The sequence below is a fragment of the Eschrichtius robustus genome, chromosome 15 (assembly GCF_028021215.1).
Source record: "Eschrichtius robustus isolate mEscRob2 chromosome 15, mEscRob2.pri, whole genome shotgun sequence".
NCBI classification, from domain to species: Eukaryota; Metazoa; Chordata; class Mammalia; order Artiodactyla; family Eschrichtiidae; genus Eschrichtius; species Eschrichtius robustus.
This window is the reverse complement of record NC_090838.1, coordinates 64,183,800-64,207,206: the sequence shown is the minus strand read 5'-3', so window position 1 is coordinate 64,207,206 and position 23,407 is coordinate 64,183,800. Positions and strand designations below refer to the sequence as shown.

At 37.1% G+C, this 23,407-nt stretch overlaps 1 protein-coding gene across 1 annotated transcript; it reads left to right on the top strand.

Moving 5' to 3' along the window:
- The first annotated feature begins 743 nt into the window (after window positions 1–743).
- MOB1A (MOB kinase activator 1A) lies at window positions 744–23,204 on the top strand. The gene is made up of 6 exons (XM_068564485.1): window positions 744–978; window positions 9,392–9,558; window positions 14,884–14,977; window positions 16,432–16,565; window positions 20,672–20,835; window positions 22,011–23,204. The coding sequence occupies exons 1-6, from the start codon at window positions 965–967 to the stop codon at window positions 22,086–22,088; spliced, it is 651 nt and encodes a 216-aa protein (XP_068420586.1). The 5' UTR covers window positions 744–964; the 3' UTR covers window positions 22,089–23,204.
- The last annotated feature ends 203 nt before the right edge of the window (window positions 23,205–23,407 follow it).

Here is a 23,407-nt window from a genome sequence, read left to right as displayed (position 1 = left end):
ATGGATGAATCTGAAAAACATAAGTGAAAGAAGCCAGACACAAAACACTACATATTGTGTGGTTCCACTTACATGAAATATCCAGATTAGGCAAATTCATATAAAAAGAAGGTACACTAGTTGTTGCTAGGGGTTGGGAGGAGGGAGGCATGAGGACTGCGAATGGGTACCGGTTTCTTTTTGGGGTGATGGAAAAAAATGTTCTAGAATCAGATAATGGCTATTGTTGCACAACTCTGTTAATACACACACACACACAAAAAAACACAGGAGCGTACTTTTTAAAAGGGTGAATTTTATGCTATGTGAGTTAGAGCTCAACTTAAAAATCAAATTAAAATTTAAAAAAAATTTTGGGTAATTCCCTTGCCGTCCAGTGGTTAAGACTCGGCCATTTCACTGCCGTGGGCCTGGGTTCCATCCCTGGTTGGGGAACTAAGATTCCGCAAGTAGCACAGCACGGCGGGAAAAAAAAAATTAAAAAAATTTTTGCTCTCACAGAGGCCCCTTAACACCTAGGGAGATGGAACCGGCAAGACATTAGCAACAATTCGAACCACGCACAAGCTCAGCCGCTCTTCCAGTCCGAAGACCGCAATTCCACCACGCCTCCGGGAGCGGAAGTCCCGGCCTAGAGGCTGCTGATTGGCTGAGGCGGAGGAGCGGGCGGTGCGAAAAGGGGCCTCTCGAGACCCTCTCAGCGGGGAGGAGCAGAACGAAGCCTTAGCTCGCGAGATTTTGTTGCTTCCGCATTTTGGGTCTGTAAGGTGGGGGAGGGGGGCGAGGCCGGTGCAGTTGCTCTCACCTGCTTGCCACGGCTCGATCCCGGCTCGGAGCAGCGGCGGCGCGGGCTTCCGCTGTCCGCTGGCTGAGGACCTTCCGCTCCCCCTCGGTCCCGCGTGGGCTCCGAATCCTGTCCGCGGCAGGGGCCAGCGGCCCCTCCCCTCCCCTCCGAGGATAGAAGATGAGCTTCCTCTTGTGAGTGTGGCCCGGTCGAGGGCTCCAGGGCTGAGGGCCGAGGCCCGGGAGGGGCGGACGGACGCCTGAGGCGAGGGCGGGTCCCCGGGGCCGGGGTCGGGTGCCCGGCGCTTGCTTTGCCCGCGCTCGGGGTCACGGGGGAGGCTTGGATGTGGGCAGAAGCAGAGGGAGATGAAGGTCGAGGCAAAGGAAGCGGAGTGAGAAGGTTAGGGAGTAGAAAGGCCCCGAGGCCGGTAGTGCCTCCAGACTTTTCCGCCCGAGGGCACCTGAGGGCAGAGGGACGATCTGGGGGTCTCAATTTGTCTCGAGTCTCGAGCCTTTTAGTAACGATCCATGCTGACTTAGCTTTTTACTCCACCGTACGTCCAGCTTTATTATCGTCAGTATTAAATTACCCCCGCGGAAAAATGCCGCCCCAGGAATATATGGGAGTGCCGCTGAAGTTAAGCTGCGGGCCTTGCATCCAATTCTGATTCAGCCCACTTTGTGAATTTGTATAATTAACTAACTTCTTTTTAACTCAGTAGAATCCGATTTTAGAGATAACGTCTGGGCCCAAATGAGCCTTCAATGGGAAAGTTTGTAAATTCTCTGATGATTCTTAATGACATTAAGGTTTGAGAAGCATTGCTCTAGCACCTTATTTTTCTCAGGTGGCTCTCTTTACCTAGCATGTTGCTTAAAAATATGTATTGTGTGAGCGAATAAATCATCCATTTTCAGTTATGGGCATCACCCACATACTTGACATCTAAAATAGTGTTTCATAACCAGAGTTTACCCCGTTTCTTATTGTGAGAAGTTTGGATTCTTTCTACCATTTTGCTATTATAAAATAAGACTGCTGAGACTATCTTTGTCTAAATCGCTTTTCCCCTCCTTTGGATTATTTTTTTAAGCGTATAGTCTTCAGAGTATGATTACCATATCAAAAAATCTTTATGATTTATATTTTAATTGTAAATTTACATATTACTAGAAACCACCCCCACCCCAGTCTTTTTTTTCTGTTAGTGCTTTGTTTGTGGATGCACAGTTCTTATTTGCTTTTTGGACCTAAATGTGAGGCTGTTTATTTCTTTTAAACTTTGTTTTGTTGATGGACATTTGAGTTTCCACTTTTGGTTATTATGAATAATACTGCTATGAACTTGGATGTACGTATGTGTTCCTTTCTCTTGGGAATTGCCTGGTTGTATGGTAACTATGTTTAACCTTTTGAGGAACTGCCAGACTTTTTCAAAGCACTGCACCATTTTGTCTTCCCACCAGCACTATATGAGTTTCAATTTCCCCACACCCTCCCTAGCACTTGTTAATTGCATTTTTGATTATAGCCATCCTAAGTGGATGTGAAATGGTACCTCACGGTGATATTAATTGCCATTTCCTTAATGACTATTGATGTTGAGCATCTTTTCGTGTGCTTATTGGCCATTTGTGTATCTTCTTTGGAGTAATGTCTATTCAGATCCTTTGACCGTTTTTTAAATGGAGTTGTCTTTTTGGTTTTAAGTTGTAAAAATTCTTTATCCTGGATACAAGTCCCTTATCCCTATGATTTGCAATATTTTCTCCTACTTTGTAGATTCTTTTCACTGTCTTGATGGTACCATTTGAAGCACAAAAGTCTTAATTTAGATGAAAATCATACTGAACCTTGAGACATCATTTCTTGCTAAGTACGGAAAATATTTAGCTACCTGTCATTCACAGCTTGTTTCTATTGAAAGGGCCATTCCCTCTAATTTAGTACTTCCTTATTAAATTTAGCTCTTTATCATGTTAAACACAAACTTTCCATATTTGATTTTTATTGTTTTCATAACTCCTTTTTACTTCATAATCAGTCTCATTTAAAATTCAGATTACTCAGGTGAAGTGAAAGTCCTCAGTTTCATTCCCTTCCCCTTCCTAGAAGTAATCACCACTATCAGTTTGATGGGCGACACTTTCTATGCGTTTATAAAATGGGCTTCTGCTGTGTATTTCATTCTGTAATATGTTTAACCATGTATTGAGATCTATCGGTGTGAATACAAGTACCTCTATCTTGTTATTCTTTTTTTTTTTTTTTTCTGAAACATTTATATTAACATATTTCCATACAAATAACCCAATGAAAGTTTAGTATTAGTTGTTTTGTTTGTTTTTTTATACTGCAGGTTCTTATTAGGCATCAATTTTATACACATCAGTGTATACATGTCAATCCCAATCGCCCAATTCAGCACACCACCATCCCCACCTCACCGCAGTTTTCCCCCCTTGGTGTCCATATGTCCATTCTCTACATCTGTGTCTCAACTTCTGCCCTGCAAACTGGCTCATCTGTACCATTTTTCTAGGTTCCACATACATGCATTAATATACGATATTTGTTTTTCTCTTTCTGACTTACTTCACTCTGTATGACAGTCTCTAGATCCATCCACTTCTCAACAAATGACTCAATTTCGTTCCTTTTTATGGCTGAGTAATATTCCATTGTATATATGTACCACAACTTCTTTATCCATTCGTCTGCTGATGGGCATTTAGGTTGCTTCCATGACCTGGCTATTGTAAATAGTGCTGCAATGAACATTCGGGTGCATGTGTCTTTTTGAATTACGGTTTTCTCTGGGTATATGCCCAGTAGTGGGATTGCTGGGTCATATAGTAATTCTATTTTTAGTTTTTTAAGGAACTTCCATATTGTTCTCCATAGTGGCTGTATCAATTTACATTCCCACCAACAGTGCAAGAGGGTTCCCTTTTCTCCACACCCTCTCCAGCATTTGTTGTTTGTAGATTTTCTGATGATGCCCATTCTAACAGGAGTGAGGTGATACCTCATTGTAGTTTTGATTTGCATTTCTCTAATAATTAGTGATGTTGAGCATCTTTTCATGTGCTTCGTGGCCGTCTGTATGTCTTCTTTGGAGAAATGTCTATTTAGGTCTTCTGCCCATTTTTGGATTGGGGTGTTTGTTTCTTTGATATTGAGCTGAATGAGCTGTTTATATATTTTGGAGATTAATCCTTTGTCCGTTGATTCATTTGCAAATATTTTCTCCCATTCTGAGGGTTGTCTTTTCGTCTTGTTTATGGTTTCCTTTGCTGTGCAAAAGCTTTGAAGTTTCATTAGGTCCCACTTGTTTATTTTTGTTTTTATTTCCATTACTCTCGGAGGTGGATCAAAAAAGATCTTGCTGTGATTTATGTCAAAGAGTGTTCTTCCTATGTTTTCCTCTAAGAGTTTTATAGTGTCCAGTCTTATATTTAGGTCTCTAATCCATTTTGAGTTTATTTTTGTGTATGGTATTAGGGAGTATTCTAATTTCATTCTTTTACATGTAGCTGTCCAGTTTTCCCAGCACCACTTATTGAAGAGACTGTCTTTTCTCCATTGTATATCTTTGCCTCCTTTGTCATAGATTAGTTGACCATAGGTGCGTGGGTTTATCTCTGGGCTTTCTATCTTGTTCCATTGATCTATGTTTCTGTTTTTGTGCCAGTACCATATTGTCTTGATTACTGTAGCTTTGTAGTATAGTCTGAAGTCAGGGAGTCTGATTCCTCCAGCTCCATTTTTTTGCCTCAAGACTGCTTTGGCTATTCGGGGTCTTTTGTGTCTCCATACAAATTTTAAGATGATTTGTTCTAGCTCCGTGAAAAATGCCATTGGTAATTTGATAGGGATTGCATTGAATCTGTAGATTGCTTTGGGTAGTATACTCATTTTCACAATGTTGATTCTTCCAAGCCAAGAACATGGTATATCTCTCCATCTGTTGGTATCATCTTTAATTTCTTTCATCAGTGTCTTATAGTTTTCTGCATACAGGTCTTTTGTCTCCCTAGGTAGGTTTATTCCTAGGTATTTTATTCTTTTTGTTGCAATGGTAAATGAGAGTGTTTCCATAATTTCTCTTTCAGATTTTTCATCATTAGTGTATAGGAATGCAAGAGATTTCTGTGCATTAATTTTGTATCCTGCAACTTTACCATATTCATTAATTAGCTCTAGCAGTTTTCTGGTGGCAGTTTTAGGATTCTCTATGTATAGTATCATGTCATCCGCAAACAGTGACAGTTTTACTTCTTCTTTTCCAATTTGTATTCCTTTTATTTCTTTTTCTTCTCTGATTGCCGTGGCTAGGACTTCCAGAACTATGTTGAATAATAGTGGTGAGAGTGGACATCCTTGTCTCGTTCCTGATCTTAGAGGAAATGCTTTCAGTTTTTCACCATTGAGAATGATGTTTGCTGTGGGTTTGTCATATATGGCCTTTATTATGTTGAGGTAGGTTCCCTCTATGCCCACTTTCTGGAGAGTTTTTATCAGAAATGGGTGTTGAATTTTGTCAAAAGCTTTTTCTGCATCTATTGAGATGATCATATGGTTTTTATTCTTCAATTTGTTAATATGGTGTATCACATTGATTGATTTGCATATATTGAAGAATCCTTGCATCCCTGGGATAAATCCCACTTGATCGTGGTGTATGATCCTTTTAATGTGTTGTTGGATTCTGTTTGCTAGTATTTTGTTGAGGATTTTTGCATCTATATTCATCAGTGATACTGGTCTGTAATTTTCTTTTTTTGTAGTGTCTTTGTCTGGTTTTGGTATCAGGGTGATGGTGGCCTCATAGAATGAGTTTGGGAGTGTTCCTTCCTCTGCAATTTTTTGGAAGAGTTTGAGAAGGATGGGTGTTAGCTCTTCTCTAAATGTTTGATAGAATTCACCTGTGAAGCCATCTGGTCCTGGACTTTTGTTTGTTGGAAGATTTTTAATCACAGTTTCAATTTCATTACTTGTGATTGGTCTGTTCATATTTTCTGTTTCTTCCTGGTTCAGTCTTGGAAGGTTATACCTTTCTAAGAATTTGTCCATTTCTTCCAGGTTGTCCATTTTATTGGCATAAAGTTGCTTGTAGTAGTCTCTTAGGATGCTTTGTATTTCTGCGGTGTCTGTTGTAACTTCTCCTTTTTCATTTCTGATTTTATTGATTTGAGTCCTCTCCCTCTTTTTCTTGATGAGTCTGGCTAATGGCTTATCAATTTTGTTTATCTTCTCAAAGAACCAACTTTTAGTTTTATTGATCTTTGCTATTGTTTTCTTTGTTTCTATTTCATTTATTTCTGCTCTGATCTTTATGATTTCTTTCCTTCTGCTAACTTTGGGTTTTGTTTGTTCTTCTTTCTCTAGTTTCTTTAGGTGTAAGGTTAGATTGTTTACTTGAGATTTTTCTTGTTTCTTTAGGTAGGCTTGTATAGCTATAAACTTCCCTCTTAGAACTGCTTTTGCTGCATCCCATAGGTTTTGGGTCGTCGTGTTTTCATTGTCATTTGTCTCTAGGTATTTTTTGATTTCCTCTTTGATTTCTACAGTGATCTCTTGGTTATTTAGTAACGTATTGTTTAGCCTCCATGTGTTTGTCTTTTTTACGTTTTTTTCCCTGTAATTCATTTCTAATCTCATCGCGTTGTGGTCAGAAAAGATGCTTGATATGATTTCAATTTTCTTAAATTTACTGAGGCTTGATTTGTGACCCAAGATGTGATCTATCCTGGAGAATGTTCCGTGCGCACTTGAGAAGAACGTGTAATCTGCTGTTTTTGGATGGAATGTCCTATATATATCAATTAAATCTATCTGGTCTATTGTGTCATTTAAAGCTTCTGTTTCCTTATTTATTTTCATTTTGGATGATCTGTCCATTGGTGTAAGTGAAGTGTTAAAGTCCCCCACTATTATTGTGTTACTGTCAATTTCCTCTTTTATAGCTGTTAGCAGTTGCCTTATGTATTGAGGTGCTCCTATGTTGGGTGCATATATATTTATAATTGTTATATCTTCTTCTTGGATTGATCCCTGGATCATTATGTAGTGTCCTTCCTTGTCTCTTGTAACATTCTTTATTTTAAAGTCTATTTTATCTGATATGAGTATAGCTACTCCAGCTTTCTTTTGATTTCCATTTGCATGGAATATCTTTTTCCATCCCCTCACTTTCAGTCTGTATGTGTCCCTAGGTCTAAAGTGGGTCTCTTGTAGACAGCATATATATGGGTCTTGTTTTTGTATCCATTCAGCCAGTCTATGTCTTTTGGTTGGGGCATTTAAACCATTCACGTTTAAGGTAATTATCGATATGTATGTTCCTATGACCATTTTCTTAATTGTTTTGGGTTTGTTTTTGTAGGTCCTTTTCTTCTCTTGTGTTTCCCACTTAGAGAAGTTCCTTTAGCATTTGTTGTAGAGCTGGTTTGGTGGTGCTGAATTCTCTTAGCTTTTGCTTGTCTGTAAAGCTTTTGATTTCTCCATCAAATCTAAATGAGATCCTTGCCGGGTAGAGTAATCTTGGTTGTAGGTTCTTCCCTTTCATCACTTTAAGTATATCATGCCACTCCCTTCTGGCTTGCAGAGTTTCTGCTGAGAAATCAGCTGTTAACCTTATGGGAGTTCCCTTGTATGTTATTTGTCGTTTTTCCCTTGCTGCTTTCAATAATTTTTCTTTGTCTTTAATTTTTGCCACTTTGATTACTATGTGTCTCGGCGTGTTTCTCCTTGGGTTTATTCTGTATGGGACTCTCTGCGCTTCCTGGACTTGGGTGGCTATTTCCTTTCCCATGTTAGGGAAGTTTTCGACTATAATCTCTTCAAATATTTTCTCGGGTCCTTTCTCTCTCTCTTCTCCTTCTGGGACCCCTATAATGCGAATGTTGTTGCGTTTAATGTTGTCCCAGAGGTCTCTTAGGCTGTCTTCATTTCTTTTCATTCTTTTTTCTTTAGTCTGTTCCGCAGCAGTGAATTCCACCATTCTGTCTTCCAGGTCACTTATCCGTTCTTCTGCCTCAGTTATTCTGCTATTGATTCCTTCTAGTGTAGTTTTCATTTCAGTTATTGTATTGGTCATCTCTGTTTGTTTGTTCTTTAATTCTTCTAGGTCTTTGTTAATCATTTCTTGCATCTTCTCAATCTTTGCCTCCATTCTTATTCCGAGGTCCTGGATCATCTTCACTATCATTATTCTGAATTCTTTTTCTGGAAGGTTGCCTATCTCCACTTCATTTAGTTGTTTTTCTGGGGTTTTTTCTTGTTCCTTCATCTGGTACATAGCCCTCTGCCTTTTCATCTTCTCTATCTTTCTGTAACTGTGGTTTTTGGTCCACAGGCTGCAGGATTGTAGTTTTTCTTGCTTCTGTTGTCTGCCCTCTGGTGGTTGAGGCTATCTAAGAGCTATCTTGTTATTCTTAACTACTGTATGGTATTCCATGATGTAGATGTGTCATAGTTATTCATTCCTCTACCAGTAAGCTTTAGGATCATTTCCAGGTCTTTCGCTGTTAAAAACAATCTTGGGAAACACATCCTTATCCATATCGAGGAGAGACACCTAGAAGTAGAAGGGATGGATTGAGAAGCATTTCAGTGTTAATAGATATTGCCGTGTTGCCCTCTTAAAATGTTAATGCACTTTGACCATTAGTGAATTAAAGTACTAACTTCGCTCTACCCTAGCCCACATTTAATGTAATTGTTCTGATTTCTGACACTCAGGTTAAGGAAAAATAAATCTAATTTTAATTGAACAGCTTTTCATATGTTCATTTGTCATTGTGTTTTTCTTTCTGAATTGTGTATTCATCTCCTTAGCCCATTTTTCTAAAGCATTCTTTGCCTTTTTCTTAACAGATCATAAAAGCCCTTTATAATTTAGTTAATACTTACGTTGCAAGTACTTTTTTTTTGCTACTTGTCTCCTTGTTCTGAATTATTGAAGTTTTAATTGTTACGGTTAGAAAGCTGTCCATTTTTTCTGGGCTTTGTGTCATGTTAGGAAGACCTTCCTTATGCATGGTGTGAGATAGGAATAAAAACTTATTTCCCCCCCCCCCCCAACCCCAGAACCAGTTGTCTCATTTATTTTCCCCGCTATAAACTCTAAAATGTTAGTGCTACTTCTCTGGTTTGCTTTGATGGCATCACAAATATTTTGATACAGAAAACTGGATTTTTGAGCTATACGAACCTTAGAGCTAACACCCTCACAGCACTATTAGGTGAAAATTGAGGCCAAAGGAGGTTAGGTTTCTCAGGCAGTCACAGAGTTAGTGGCAGATCAAGAACTAGAATCCAGGTTTTTTCTTCTTTTGGTTAAGGTGCCCTTTCTGTTACACCAGACTGCTTCATGAGGCATAGTAAAATTGCCTTCTATGTGAAATTGTGCTGCTAATCCTGTTTCTATGTAGGGGAAAAAATTTAACTCTTTCTTTTATTGTGTTTATTCTCTCCTCCCCTACCCCCCATCTTGGCACTTTTCAGGGAATATTTTTTAATTTCAAAACAATTGATATGCCTAAAATTGTCAATCTGCTTCTGGTCCTAAAAATTGATGTACTTTTACTTTTAACCTAACAGTAGTAGCCGCTCTTCTAAAACATTCAAACCAAAGAAGAATATCCCTGAAGGATCTCATCAGTATGAACTCTTAAAACATGCAGAAGCAACTCTAGGAAGTGGGAATCTGAGACAAGCTGTTATGTTGCCAGAGGGAGAGGACCTCAATGAATGGATTGCGGTTAACAGTAAGTTTTTAATAACTTTCAACTTTACTGGTTTATAAGAAGATTTTGCTAAAATCTTTTTGTTAATGAATTTTCTTATGGGTGTAGCTGTCCTAGTAAAACAGATTATCTGTAAAGAAACATGTAAGTACAAATACATCCAAAGTGTGTTCTCTTCAGAGTTTACCTGATTGTAGCTTGTGTGGTTAAATAGAGAGACCTGAGGAGAAATGAAGAGTACTTTGGGGTGATCTCTGAGGAAAATGGTCTGAATTGCTGAGTAAGGTCAAATGAAAGATTGATAAATACAAAGATTCTACCTGTGGTGGACATGACTTTGTAGGGATCCATCTTCATAGTTGTGCCCCGACTCCCAGCAGCTTTCATCTGCCTGTGTATACAGAAAAGTCAAGTACAGTTGCTATGGTCAGTCACTTGATTATTGTGAGTTAGCAGTAGTCAGAAGAAAATTGAGAGATTGGGAGAAAACAGAGGGACCCATGAGCTGAAAGTCACTCTGAATTCAAGAAGTAAGGGCATGACATGGAAGGATATGCTGAGGCTAGAGATTTGAATATTAGTGTCTATCATTTCTGAGATGAGATCAGTTCTGGATGATAGGGTTTAAGTCCATTAGGAATTTTAGTTGTTCCAGGAATCTTTAAAACTTTTTAATGGAAAATTTCAAACATACAGAAGTAGAGAAACAAGTCGAATGAATTCCCAGGTATCCATTATCTAGCTTCAACAGTTATCAATTCATGGCCAATTGTGCTGCTTCTGTACACTACCCTGATTATTTTGAAGCAAATCCCAGACATATTATTTTATCTATAAATATTTCAGTATCTAAAAGATAAGAACTTCCCCGTTTAAAGGTAATGACAGTGCCATCATTCCTTTATGTTATCAAATATCCAGTTAATGTTCACATTTCCTCTGATTGTCCTATAAATGTTTCTTTTTTAAAAAATATAAGGGGAGTTCCCTGGTGGTCCAGTGGTTAAGACTCCCGCGCTCCCACTGCAGGGGGCCCGGGTTCAATCCCTGGTCGGGGAACTAGATCCTGCATGCCGCAACTAAGAGCTGGAGAGACCAAATAAATATTTTTATGAAAGTAAAGAATAAAAATATATAGTTGGTTTAAATCAGGATCCAACAAGCTCTGTACATATGTTTCTTGAATCTCTTAATTCACAGGTTGCCCCTCACTGCAGTTATTTTTCCTTGCTATTTTTGTTGTTGTTGAAGAAACCAGTTTGTTTTCTACAGAATGAATTTTGCTGATAACATCCCCAGGGCGTCCATTATCTCGCTCTTTTATTTCCTGTAAATGTTAAATCTAGAGCAGCACTGTCCAAGAGAACTTTCTGTGATTAGGCAAATGTTGTATATCTTCACTGTGGCCATTTAGCACTTGAAATGTGTCTACGGTTGCTGGAAACGAATTTTAAATTTAACTTCATTTTAACGTAAATTGCCCTGTGTGTCTAGTGGCTACCATGTTAGAACAGATTTGGAGCTTTGATCAGATTCAGGTTTGATTTTGTTTAAGACTACTTCGTAGGTGGTGGTATATACTTCCAACAGTGTAGATATTTCCATAATGTCTAGTTGTCTTTTTATGTGGTATTCAACTGTTGATAATCATTGCCTTGGTCAGTGTGGTCCAATAGAAATATACTGTGAGCTACAAATGGAATTTAAAATTTTCTAGTAGCCACATTAAGAAAAATTTTATTTTTCTCAACTCATTAAAAAGCCATTATTCATATTACTAAGAGAAAAAAAAATCAGGTGTAGAACTATGTAATGTGTTATCTTTTGTGTTAGATGGGATAAAGAAACTTAGGGGGCAAGACACAGAAAAAATTAGTATAGTAGTTACCTGTGTGTAGGGGGGAAGTTGGAGTGGTTGGAACTTAGATTTTTTACTGTATATATATATATATTTTTTTTCTTCTGATCTCTGATTAGATCGGAGATCATTTTTTTTAAAATTATTTATTTATTTATTTATTTATTTATTTATGGCTGTTTTGGGTCTTCGTTTCTGTGCAAGGGCTTTCTCTAGTTGCGGCAAGTGGGGGCCACTCTTCATCACGGTGCGCGGGCCTCTCACTATCGCGGCCTCTCTTGTTGCGGAGCACAGGCTCCAGACGCGCAGGCTCAGTAATTGTGGCTCACAGGCCTAGTTGCTCCGCGGCATGTGAGATCTTCCCAGACCAGGGCTCAAACCCGTGTCCCCTGCATTGGCAGGCAGACTCTCAACCACTGCGCCACCAGGGAAGCCCCTTTACTGTATATTTTTATCTATCTTTTGGCATGTGAACCATGTGACATATTATCTATTCAGAAAATACCCCTTTTTGTAACCTTATTCAAATTATTATCTTTTATTCTTTTTTTTGATTTTTCTTAAATTGAAGTACAGTTGATTTACAGTGTTGTGTTAATTACTGCTATACAGCAAAGTGATTCAGTTATACATATACATACATCTTTTTTTTATGTTCGTTTTCATTATGGTTTACCATAGGATATTGAATATAGTTCTCTGTGCTATACAGTAGGACCTTGTTGTTTATCCATTCTATATATAAAAGCTTACATCTGCTAACCCCAGCCTCCCACTCCATCCCTCCCCCAACCCCTTCCCCCTTGGCAACCACCAGTCTGTCCTCTATGTCCATGATTCTGTTTCTGATTCATAAATAGGTTCATTTGTGTCATATTTTATTTTTAAATTTTTATTTTTTTAATTTATTGATTTTATTTGTTTATTTTTGGCTTCATTGGGTCTTCGGTTGCTGTGCGTGGGCTTTCTCTAGTTTCAGTGAGCGGGGGCTGCTCTTCGTGTGGTGTGAGGGCTTCTCATCCTGGTGGCTTCTCTTGTTGCAGAGCACGGGCTCTAGGCGTGGGGGCTTCATTAGTTGTGGCACGTGGGCTCAGTAGTTGTGGCTCACGGGCTCTAGAGCGCAGGCTCAGTAGCTGTGGCACACGAGCTTAGTTGCTCCGCAGCATGTGGGATCTTCCTGGACCAGGGATCGAACCCATGTCCGCTGCACTGGGCAGGCGGATTCCTAACCACTGTGCCACCAGGGAAGCCCCTGTGTCATATTTTAGATTTCACATGTAAGTGATGTCATATGGTATTCGTCTTTCTCTTTCTGACTTACTTCACTTAGTATGATAATCTCTAGGTCCATCCACATTGCTGCAAATGGCATTATTTCGTTCTTTTTTTTTTGGCTGCACTGTGAGGCATGTGGGATCTCAGTTCCCTGACCAGGGATTGAACCCATGCCCCCCTGCATTGAGAGTGCAGAGTCTCAACCACTGGACCACCAGGGAAGTCCCATATTCCGTTCTTTTTTTATGGCTGAGCAATATTCCATTGTATATATGTACCACATCCTTATCCATTCATCTGTTGATGGACATTTAAGTTGTTTCGATGTCTTGGCTATTGTGAATAGTGCTGCTATGAACATAGGGGTGCATGTATGTTTTTGAGTTATAGTTTTGTCCGGATATATGCCCAGGAGTGGGGTTGCTGGATCATGTGGTAACTCTATTTTTAGTTTTCTGAGGAACCTCCATACTGTTTTCCACAGTGGCTGTACCAATTTATTGATACATTCCCACCAACGGTGTAGGAGGTTTCCCTTTTCTCCACTTCCTCTCCAGCATTTATTATTTGTAGGCTTTTTAATGATGGCCATTCTGACTGGTGTGAGGTGGTACCTCATTGTAGTTTTGATACGCATTTTAATTAGCGATGTTGAACATCTTTTCATGTGCCTGTTGGCCATCTGTATATCATCTTTTATTCTGAAGGCATCTGTTGGCCTTCTTCAGCTTTTGATTTTTCTTTGAGACTTATTGCTCTAATCAACTGTTCTCAAACCTTTTGGTTCCAGGATCCCTTTATTCTCTTAAAAATTATTGAGAACCTTAAAGGGCTTTTAATTATGTGGCTTATATTTAGTGATACTGTGTTAGAAATTAAAATTGAGCAAGCTTAAATACTTATTTTAAAATACATGTTAACATAAATATATTTTTATGAAAAATGACTATTTTCCAAAATAAATTTTAGTGAGAAGTGTGGCATTGTTTTACAGGTTTGCAAATCTTATTTAATGTCTGACTTAATAGGAGGTTGGCTGGATTCTCATATCTGCTTCTGCATTCAGTCTGTTGTGATGTCATACATCATGGAGCCTCTGGACAACTCCACTGTGCCTCCTGAGAGAGAGTGAAAATTCAGAGCAATTAAATGTTTCTGACCTCACAGATTCCCCTCTGAAACAGGGGATCTCTGGACCATATTTTGAGAACAGATCATAAACCAGCACACCATCTGGGCACACTCTTTGTTTTGAATGAATATTGAATGCCTAAGTATTACTTTCTTAGAAACATGACTAATTTAAGAGGAAGGTTTATAAGTGAGGGAGTTTGTATAAAATTCCTTTTGACATGGTGGAATATTGATTTGTTTTCTAAGAAATTTGGAAAAGCCCTAGTTGATTTTTTAGGTAGTCTTTTAGACGGGGAACTAAGACATTTTTAAAAAAGCTTGCCAAGGCTTATGTGGTTCTCTTTGCACAGAGTAATATGTTTCACTCAGTTAAGTTCATTTCTTACCCCCTTCCTCTTCTGTTTTCTTCCAGATCTAGCTGAAGCTCCTTTAGGAAGTACTCCTTGACTATCTCAGCTCCTCGAGATGTTGCCTTTTCTCTGAACTCTTCTAGCACTTATTGTTGGCCTTTGTATGCTATCTTCTTATATGTTGTATTACTCCTCTCTTTTAATTTTGTCCCTTTTGTTAGCTGGAGACTCTAGGGGAAGGGACATTATCTCCTGTCTTTTTTATGTCCTCAATATGCACTAGGTGTCAATTTTTTATGATGAACTAGATTTTTTAAATGCCTGACACAGCTGATACACCTCCCTCCAAGTATATTCCGCAACGCTTTTCTTCTCTTTCCCAACACAAATGATATTGTCTGGTCCAGATTGGTAAGAAGCTATGGATTTTTTCATTTGCTTGTATATGATCAAATTGTATATTCTAATGTAATAATCACCATTACGTTAGAATTATCCCTAATATTTTATTTTCCTGCTTACAGGCTGTTTAAAAGCTTAGTATATTAAAAGTGAATATATATTAAAAGTTAACTTTACTTAGGTGTAACAACTTAGAAAGAGAATTTATAGTGCCCCTGGATTGTTGAATCTCCTGAGGATTCTTGGCTGAATCCTCTGACTGAGAGGTCTGATGTTTTGTTGTGTTTACACAGACATTTTAACACAGTTCTGCTATTATCTTTCCAGCTGTGGATTTCTTCAACCAGATCAACATGTTATATGGAACTATCACAGAATTCTGCACTGAAGCAAGCTGTCCAGTCATGTCTGCAGGTCCAAGGTACATATACTGGCTATTATATAGGTATTTGAATTATTACCAAATAAAGCTAATCACCAATTGATATAAATTAAATAATAAAGACTTGTTTTTCTTACCCATTTGCTTGTGAAAACAAAAAGTTTACCTATAAGCTTTTAGTTATTAAATACTTTGGTATGTGGTACCCAGTATTTTGATTTTTTATAATTGCATTATATTAAGTATGAATATTCAGTAGTAGGATTGAAAGTAAAGAAATTTGAGTTAGGTTTATCTTGCTTTTACAAAAGTTATTTTTTTCAATTTTATTAACATTTATGGTTCTGTTTCTGGTTTTTAAATTAATTTCTTGGAAGAGTTTTTAGTTGACCCTTTAATATTTGATTTTTTTGTTGTGCTTATTTACTGTTAGTTACCTCCAAATTGTGCTGCTTTAGTTATCTGGCTTAAAGATGCTAGATTAAAATTTTTTTGACTATCATAAATTTCTAGAAATGTTGAGAAAGAGATGGAACTCTTTATCACCCATAAAGTTAAGATGTGATGGAATTAACATTTTAGTGTGTCCTTCCGGCCTTTTTTCCTATAACAAATGATTGATTTTATGTGATGATAGATGGTAGCAAGATATTTACCTCTTGGGAAAAAATAGTCCTTTCTGAATTTGCTATAGATGTAAAGGAAAAAAAGGGCCCCAATGAGTTTGGGTCCTATTTTTATTATGTTATTTTAGGAGAGATGTTTTTTATTTTGTGAAGTGTTAAGTTTTATTCCTCAAACTTTCTATCTTTGGCTTAAATGCTTCACACAGTGAAGTTTTGATTAAGTCTTATTAATCATTTCTAGCTCAGCAAAGATGAGGTAGAAAAAGACGCATGCCTAAGATTGTTTCTTTAAAACCATCTCCAAGAAACAGGGTTTTATAATCTTGGCTCTGTTGATGATTACTTAATGTCCAACAAGCTCAGAATGTGGTGGATCTATCAGCGCCTTACGCAGTCCTCAGCACCCTCTGTCTAACAGACAGGAATGCAGTTCCTTTGTCTTTCTCAGGGCTGTGTTGTAAAACAGATTCTGGCACAGCCAGCTGTCACACTGGCTTCCTTTTCTTTTCCATTTACCATCACATTTCAGAATACAGTGTAACTTATGGTCGGCCCTCCGTATCCATGGTTCCTCTGCATCTACGGATTCAACCAACCGTGGATCTTGTAGTATTTACTATTGAAAAATATCTGTATGTAAGTGGACCTTGTGTGGTTCAAACCCACATTGTTCAAGGGTCAACTGTACTTCTACAGGGAACTCTCAAGTAATCTTCAGTAGAACTTTAGGTAATTTACTAAATATATATACTATACTATACTGTAGTACTATATATATAACTTCTGTTGACAAACTGTGAGCCTACTTTGATTACAAGTTGCAACATGTTTTTGAAAACTTTATCACTAAAACTTTTTTCTCTCCAGATATGAATATCATTGGGCAGATGGTACTAATATTAAAAAGCCAATCAAATGTTCTGCACCAAAATATATTGACTATTTGATGACTTGGGTTCAGGATCAACTTGATGATGAAACTCTTTTTCCTTCTAAAATTGGTGAGTTAATGTTGTAGAACTAATTTTCTTTTTAAATGGTAAATGTGTTATTGTATTTTTAGTGCTCTATTACTATAAGAAAATGTAATAAAGACTGCCAAATTCCTCTCCAAAAAGGTTGTAAATGTATACTCCTTCCAGCCATGTTTGTGTCTGCCTGTGTTTCTTCATCAGTACTAGTTGTTACTCAGTTTTTCATCTTTTCTAATATGGGTAAATACATTTCTAGTATAATGTACATTTTAAAAAATATCAATAACATTGAGCATTTTTTGGTTTATTGATCCTTGTGTGTTTTCTGTTTATATCCTTTTTCTATTTCTTTATGTTAAGGTTATTAGCTCTTTGTCATGCATGTTGTGTGTATTTTTTCCCTGGGTTGCCTTATTGTCTTGTTTATGAGGTTTTTTTGCTATGTATGATGTTCTTATTTTGACCTATTAATCTTTCCCTTTATGATGTCTGGATTTTAATACAATGATTAGAAGGGATTTTCCTACTTACAGATTATAAAATATTTGTCCATGCTTTTATTTAGCACTTTTGTGGTTTTGTTTTTACATTTTATTTTAATCTTTGTTCTGTCGGAATTTTTTCTCAATGCTCCCTTTACTTTTTTCCAACTATAAATGCTAGTTTGTCCAGTACCATTTATCGAATACATGTGTCTTTTATCCCCTCATTATCATATGTGTACACCAAATTGACATATATCTTGGAGTCTTTTAATCTCTTTATCTATAGTTATAGAAATTCCACACTGTTTTAATTACCATGGCTATGTATCTTTGAACATCTTGTAGGGCTAGTCTCTCTTCCTTGCTCTTCTTTTTCAGAATACTTACAGCTATTCTGGAAAATTTGTTCTTCCAAAGAATTTAGAAACATTTTGCAAGTAAAAAAAAAAAACCTGTGAGATTTTTATTATGATTTCATTCAATTTGTAGATTAATGTAGGGATTCTCGTTCTCTTGACAATACTGAGTCTTCCTATCCAAGAACAATTCATATTCATTTATTCATGTCTTTTAATTATTTCTTATTTCCTCTTGTAAAATTCTGTATTTTACTTTATGCTAGTCCTTCAGGTTTCTTAAGTTTATTCCTAGGCACTTAATGTTTTTATTGATAATCTGGTTTCTAACTGGTTATTGTTTAGTATATAGGAAAACTGTTCTGATTCTTTTGGATTGTTTTCTTGAGTTTTTAAAGTATATAGTTACATCATACTAAGATAATATTAATTTCACCTCTTCTTTTCTGATAAATATACTACTTGTGTAACTCTTATCTAATTGCAGTAACTAGTACTTCCAGAGCAGTACTGATCAATGGTGATGATGGCAAACATCCTTTTCTTGTTTACTTTTATGTGAGTGCTTCTAGTATTTCAGCATTAAGTAGGAATCTTGCTTTTGGTTAGAGGTATGTGAATTTTTAAAAATCAAGTTGGTTATAGGGTTTTATCAGATACTCTTCTAGTATCTGTTGTTGATCATAAGGTTTTCTCCATTTTTTTTTTTAATGTTCTGCTGCAAGAGTATTTTTTTTATTTCTGCTATTTTGATTAAGATTTTGGCATTGGTATTCATGGATGTGATTGGTCCTTGTCATTTTCAGTATAAGGGTATCTTATGAACAACATATTGTTGGATTCTGTCTTGTCTGTTTGGGCTGCTATAACAAAAAATACCAGAGACTGGAGGGCTTATAAGCAATAGAGAGGTATTTCTCACAGTTCTGAAGTCTGCAAGTCCAAGATCAGGAGCCGGCATGGTCAGGTTCTGTCGTAGGTCCTCTTCCTGGTTTACAGATAGCAAAAAGCAGTGTTTTTGTTGTATCTGCACATGGCAGAGAGGGAAATCATCTTTGTCGAGTTTCTTCTTATAAGGGCACTAATCCTATTCATGCGGGCAGATGCCCTATGACCTAATCACCCCCAAAGGCCCCACCTCTTAGTACCATCATCTAGGGGGTTAGAATTTCAACATGATTTTGAGGGAGACACAAACATTCAGAACATAGCAGATTCCTTTTTGAAATCTAATCAGAGGCTCTTTAAGGAGAAAAATTTATATCATGTTGTTATGTTTGGTCTGTTTGTTTTTGGTCAACTTTTCCGTTCTATAAAACCTTTTGTTTCCTTTCTCATAGATCCTTTATTGTGTATTGGGTGTGCTTGAATGTTAAATTCAGCTTGGAAAGTGCTTAGATTAAAACAAATCACTTGTATTTCTTTATTAAAGTCTTTCCTCGGCTTCCCAATTCTTCACTATTTTATCCTAATGTTCTGGAATTCTTTCCCCCTTCATTAGGCTATTATCCAGATCTTACTTATGCTAATTATTTATTCTTATTAGACAAAACTGTTTATTATTCATTTTTAAACAAATATATCCAACTTATTAATGTTCTTTTTAATAGCATGGGGCCCATTTGCAAATTCTGAGAGAAAAAGGATTTGACTTAAAAATCCATCTTTTCAGTACATGAATATAAGACCAAGTCCAGAAAAAACATGTCCATAAGCCCCAGAATAATGTGTGAAAAGGCAAGTTGTTACCAAGACTAGGGGTGGGGGATGGGGACACACACACACACACACAAATCAGCTGACAAGAGCAAACTATACTAAATTTCAAGCTATTAAGGACTGGTTGAGAAATAAAGAATACAAAATGCAGGGAAGGAGAAAGTGACAGCCTTTGTTTTCTGAAAGATTAGAGAAAAGAATATGTTCAAGAGTAGTGTCGTGAAACAGACCTTTAAGGCCAACTAATCTAGGTTATTTTGGAAGCAGATGCCTTCTTATGTATTTGTTAACTATACTCAGTGCCAGTTGTGTTGTCTTTCTCCTGTCCCTGTTTTCTAAGAAACATTGGCCTTGTCAACCAAAATTCTCAGGAATGCAACCAGTCACATCCCCACCTGCTCTGCTTGGAGAAAGATGACTAAGTCCTCTCCCAGTTCTTTTCTAAGGAGGTGTTTATCTTCTTTGAAAAATAGGGAGGTGCCATTCCTTCCCTTTACAGAAAGTATTATTCCCCTTCTTAGACTATAGGAAAATGAAAATAGCACTTTAAAAAATTAAATAAAAAGTCAGGGGGCTTCCCTGGTGGCGCAGTGGGTGAGAATCTGCCTGCCAATGCAGGGGACACGGGTTCGAGTCCTGGTCTGGGAAGATCCCACATGCCGCGGAGCAACTGGGCCCGTGAGCCACAATTACTGAGCCTGCGCGTCTGGAGCCTGTGCTCCGCAAAGAGAGGCCGCGATAGTGAGGGGCCCACACACCGCGATGAAGAGTGGCCCCTGCTTGCCACAACTAGAGAAAGCCCTCGCACAGAAACGAAGACCTAACACAGCCATAAATTAATTAATTAATTAATTTTTTCTTAAAAAAGTACATTGTTTATTAAAAAAAAAAAAAAAAAGTCGGGGACTCCTAGTTTAAGAAGGAAAACTGGCTTTTCAGAGTACTTCAGAAGAGGAAATACTTTTTATTTGTAGACAGTAGATAATAATGACTCAAAGTGTGCCTTTCTTTTTCTTTTGCTTGGGAGAGTTTCCAGTCCTGGTTGAGTGTGTATGTGTTTATGTAAAAAAAATTTTTTAGAGTTAAAAATTGCAAAAAGTAAAAATTTTCTATTTATAGTCAAAAATACTTATTCTCCGGGACTTCCCTTGTGGTCCAGTGGTTAAGACTCCATGCTTCCAATGCAGGGGGCGTGGGTTCAATCCCTGGTTGGGGAACTAAGATCCCAACATGCCACGAGGTGCAGCCAAAAAAAAACTTGTTGCATTTAATTTTAGGAAGAAACTCTCCAGTATTAAACAACTAAAATTGTTTTTGATTCCGCATCATCTTGCATAACTTGATACCTGTGCCTACTATTCTAAGGCAGTCAGGGAAAGTGTGGTATGTGAGGATACCTCATATACTTAGGTTTGGGTTTTTTTTTTTCCGTTGCCTTTAAAAAAAAAAAATGGAAATAGGCTTGTATTTGTGAATTTGTGTATTGGAGTTGCTCATGGCAGCGTCTAAACTTTTCTGCTATTTATTTTTCTTGAATTGATAAAAGACTGATTGATACATACCTATATTACAGGTGTCCCATTTCCTAAAAACTTTATGTCTGTGGCAAAGACCATTCTAAAGCGTCTGTTCAGGGTTTATGCCCATATTTATCACCAGCACTTTGATTCTGTGATGCAGCTGCAGGAGGAGGCCCACCTCAACACCTCCTTTAAGCACTTTATTTTCTTTGTTCAGGTAAGTTGAACCGCGTTGACTTTTGTGTCCTTTGACCTGGACATATCTGGATTGGTAGTTAATATAGAGTAATTTTTAGAGACTTATTTATAGATGTAGAGCTAAGCATGCAGGGTTCTCGTGTTTTGTTCCCTTTTCCATGTTTATTTCTTTGATGTGCATAGCAGCATAGAAACCATTACCCCCATTTTGGACCTTTTGCCTCTGGAGAGACCTGCCCCAGGTCTCTGGTTAAGATATGACAAGAAGCACCAAACACTCAAGAAAGCTTGTCCATACCCTCCTGTTCCATCGCCACTGCTGGGTAAAGGGATGCCATGGAAAAACATCTATGGTTGGGTTGTTTCATGAGATGTCTATGCCTAAAAGAGAAACTTTTGGAAGAACTCATTAGCTACTATCTTGGGTTAAGTTTCCAGAAGTCCACTTCAGGCCAAATCTTACAAAGCCAGCAGCTAGAAACTTCAAAAAGAACCACCCCCTTCAGAGGTGTGGCCTGTTTCCTTATGGGCCCTTAGTTGGAATTAGAACTTTTTAGTCAAAATAATTCACATTGTTTGAAAAAGATATCAAAGAATAGGGACTTGTTAGCCTAACTTTCGAGATATATAATTCTATATGCAAAATATAAATATGTCTCTCTAGATATTTTGGAGGGAAAGCAGGTAGCTTTTCTTTATTTTTTTTTTTCATTTTTTTTTCTTTTTTCTTTGTAAAGCAGGTAGCTTTATAGTAGATATTGTGTGTCACAATTCTATGTGCCACACAAAGGAGAATGTACAGTGCTCTCTTCTTTGTCTTCCTTCTGAGATTATTGCATGGCATAGATAGAGTGTAGATATAGATATACGAAAGTAAAAGGTCTGCTACCCCAGATGAGGCCACTATCAATGGTTCAGTGTATAGTTTTCAGATAATTTCTGTGTAAATGCAAACATTATACGATTTTGATTTTACACAGGGTCATGCTAACATGTATGGTTGCTTATTTATTAAGTCCCCTGTATTTTAAAACTGGGAGTAAAAATGACCCCATTATAAAATGTTCATAGAGATTATTTCATCATTCTTTTGGATTTCAGAAAGCTAGGGTTGGGAAGCCCTTCTCTGAATGACATTTATAGAGTTTTAATTTTAGATCTGTTTTTAAATTTTATTTTTCTTCTTTATTTTAGGAGTTTAATCTGATTGATAGGCGTGAGTTGGCACCTCTTCAGGAATTAATTGAGAAGCTTGGATCGAAAGACAGATAAATTTTTCTTCTAGAACAGTTACCCTCTTGCTTCATCTACTGCTAGAGCTATCTCATTGCTTTCTGTTATAGACTAGTTATACAAACTTTAAGAAAACAAGATAAAAAGACACCTATTTTCTGTGTCTACTGATAAAATTGTCCCAAAGGTAGGTTGGCCTAATACCTTCAGAGTGAGAAATTCAGGACACAGCTGAATCTGAGGCACTGTGTGACCACTGCTGTTACTGCCATAGAGCCATACTTGGTTGTAGAATGTGAGGACTAACCTGTAGTTTATTAGTTTACTTATTCTTTTACTGAAGAAGATGATCGACTCTGTTTCAGGTGACAGCATGATGGATATTAAGAATTTCCAATAATTTATTAACAGGTTTCCAGAACAAATTTCCTAATAATGCAATCACAGATCAGTTTTATTCTGCTTTTATTTTACAAATAGAAGAGGTGTTCTAAAACTTCCTTAAGATTTAGAACATTTGTGTCACTTTGGATAACCTTATAGTTTGAAGTTTGTATGCTAGTGTTTTTTTAGGTAAGATTATATATATATGTATATTTTTTCAAAATCCGTGATTGCAGTTTAAATCATCATACGATATGTGGTATGGGAGTAACCAAAGTTATTTCTAAAAGGACTTTATTTTTTAACCTTTATTTTAATCTTTATTTGGGATTTTATTCACATAAACCTATCTAAATTTTTAGCGTGTGTGTATCAAATAATTTTTTTAAGGCATCTAAGGATCGTCTTGCAGATTTTTATTTTGAAATGCTTCATTCAGATTAATTTTAATATGTAGGTTTTGTCTGAGAAAAGGAGAACTTCCAAAAAATATGACAGCTTTGGGTCTCAAAAACCATTATTTTCATTCATGTTTGTTTCAGAGGCCTTAAAATTTGGATAGGAGAATGGAAGAAAGTACTTAGAGTACTTGACTATTTTATTTTGAGTTTTCCTTTAAAAAGAAACTACTTTTATACGTTTTTATTGTGACTTGAGACTTAGTTAAGTGTAGTGTAGAAATGCACGAACCTTATCCCAATAAGGATAAAACGTAAGGAAAACCACAATAAAAAACCTTGAAGGTGTACACATTTTATAACCCAGCTAAAAGTTTGATGTGCTGCCTGTTCTTTAATGTGTGTGTGTGTTGGGCGAGGAGGGGTAATATGTTTAAAGGAGACAAAATGGGATAAGTAAAAAAAAAAAAAAAAAAACCTCATTCTGTTAATAGTCAAAGGATGGATTGGGATTGTTTTGTTTCTGTATTAAAACTTGAAATCATTCTGTTTCTATTGGGATAAAAAGAATCTTCT

Coding starts and splice junctions, on each gene's coding strand:
- MOB1A (XM_068564485.1), top strand. Junction 14,978..16,431: donor GTCATGTCTGCAGGTCCAAG/GTACATATACTG, acceptor TTTTCTCTCCAG/ATATGAATATCATTGGGCAG. Junction 16,566..20,671: donor TCTTTTTCCTTCTAAAATTG/GTGAGTTAATGT, acceptor CCTATATTACAG/GTGTCCCATTTCCTAAAAAC.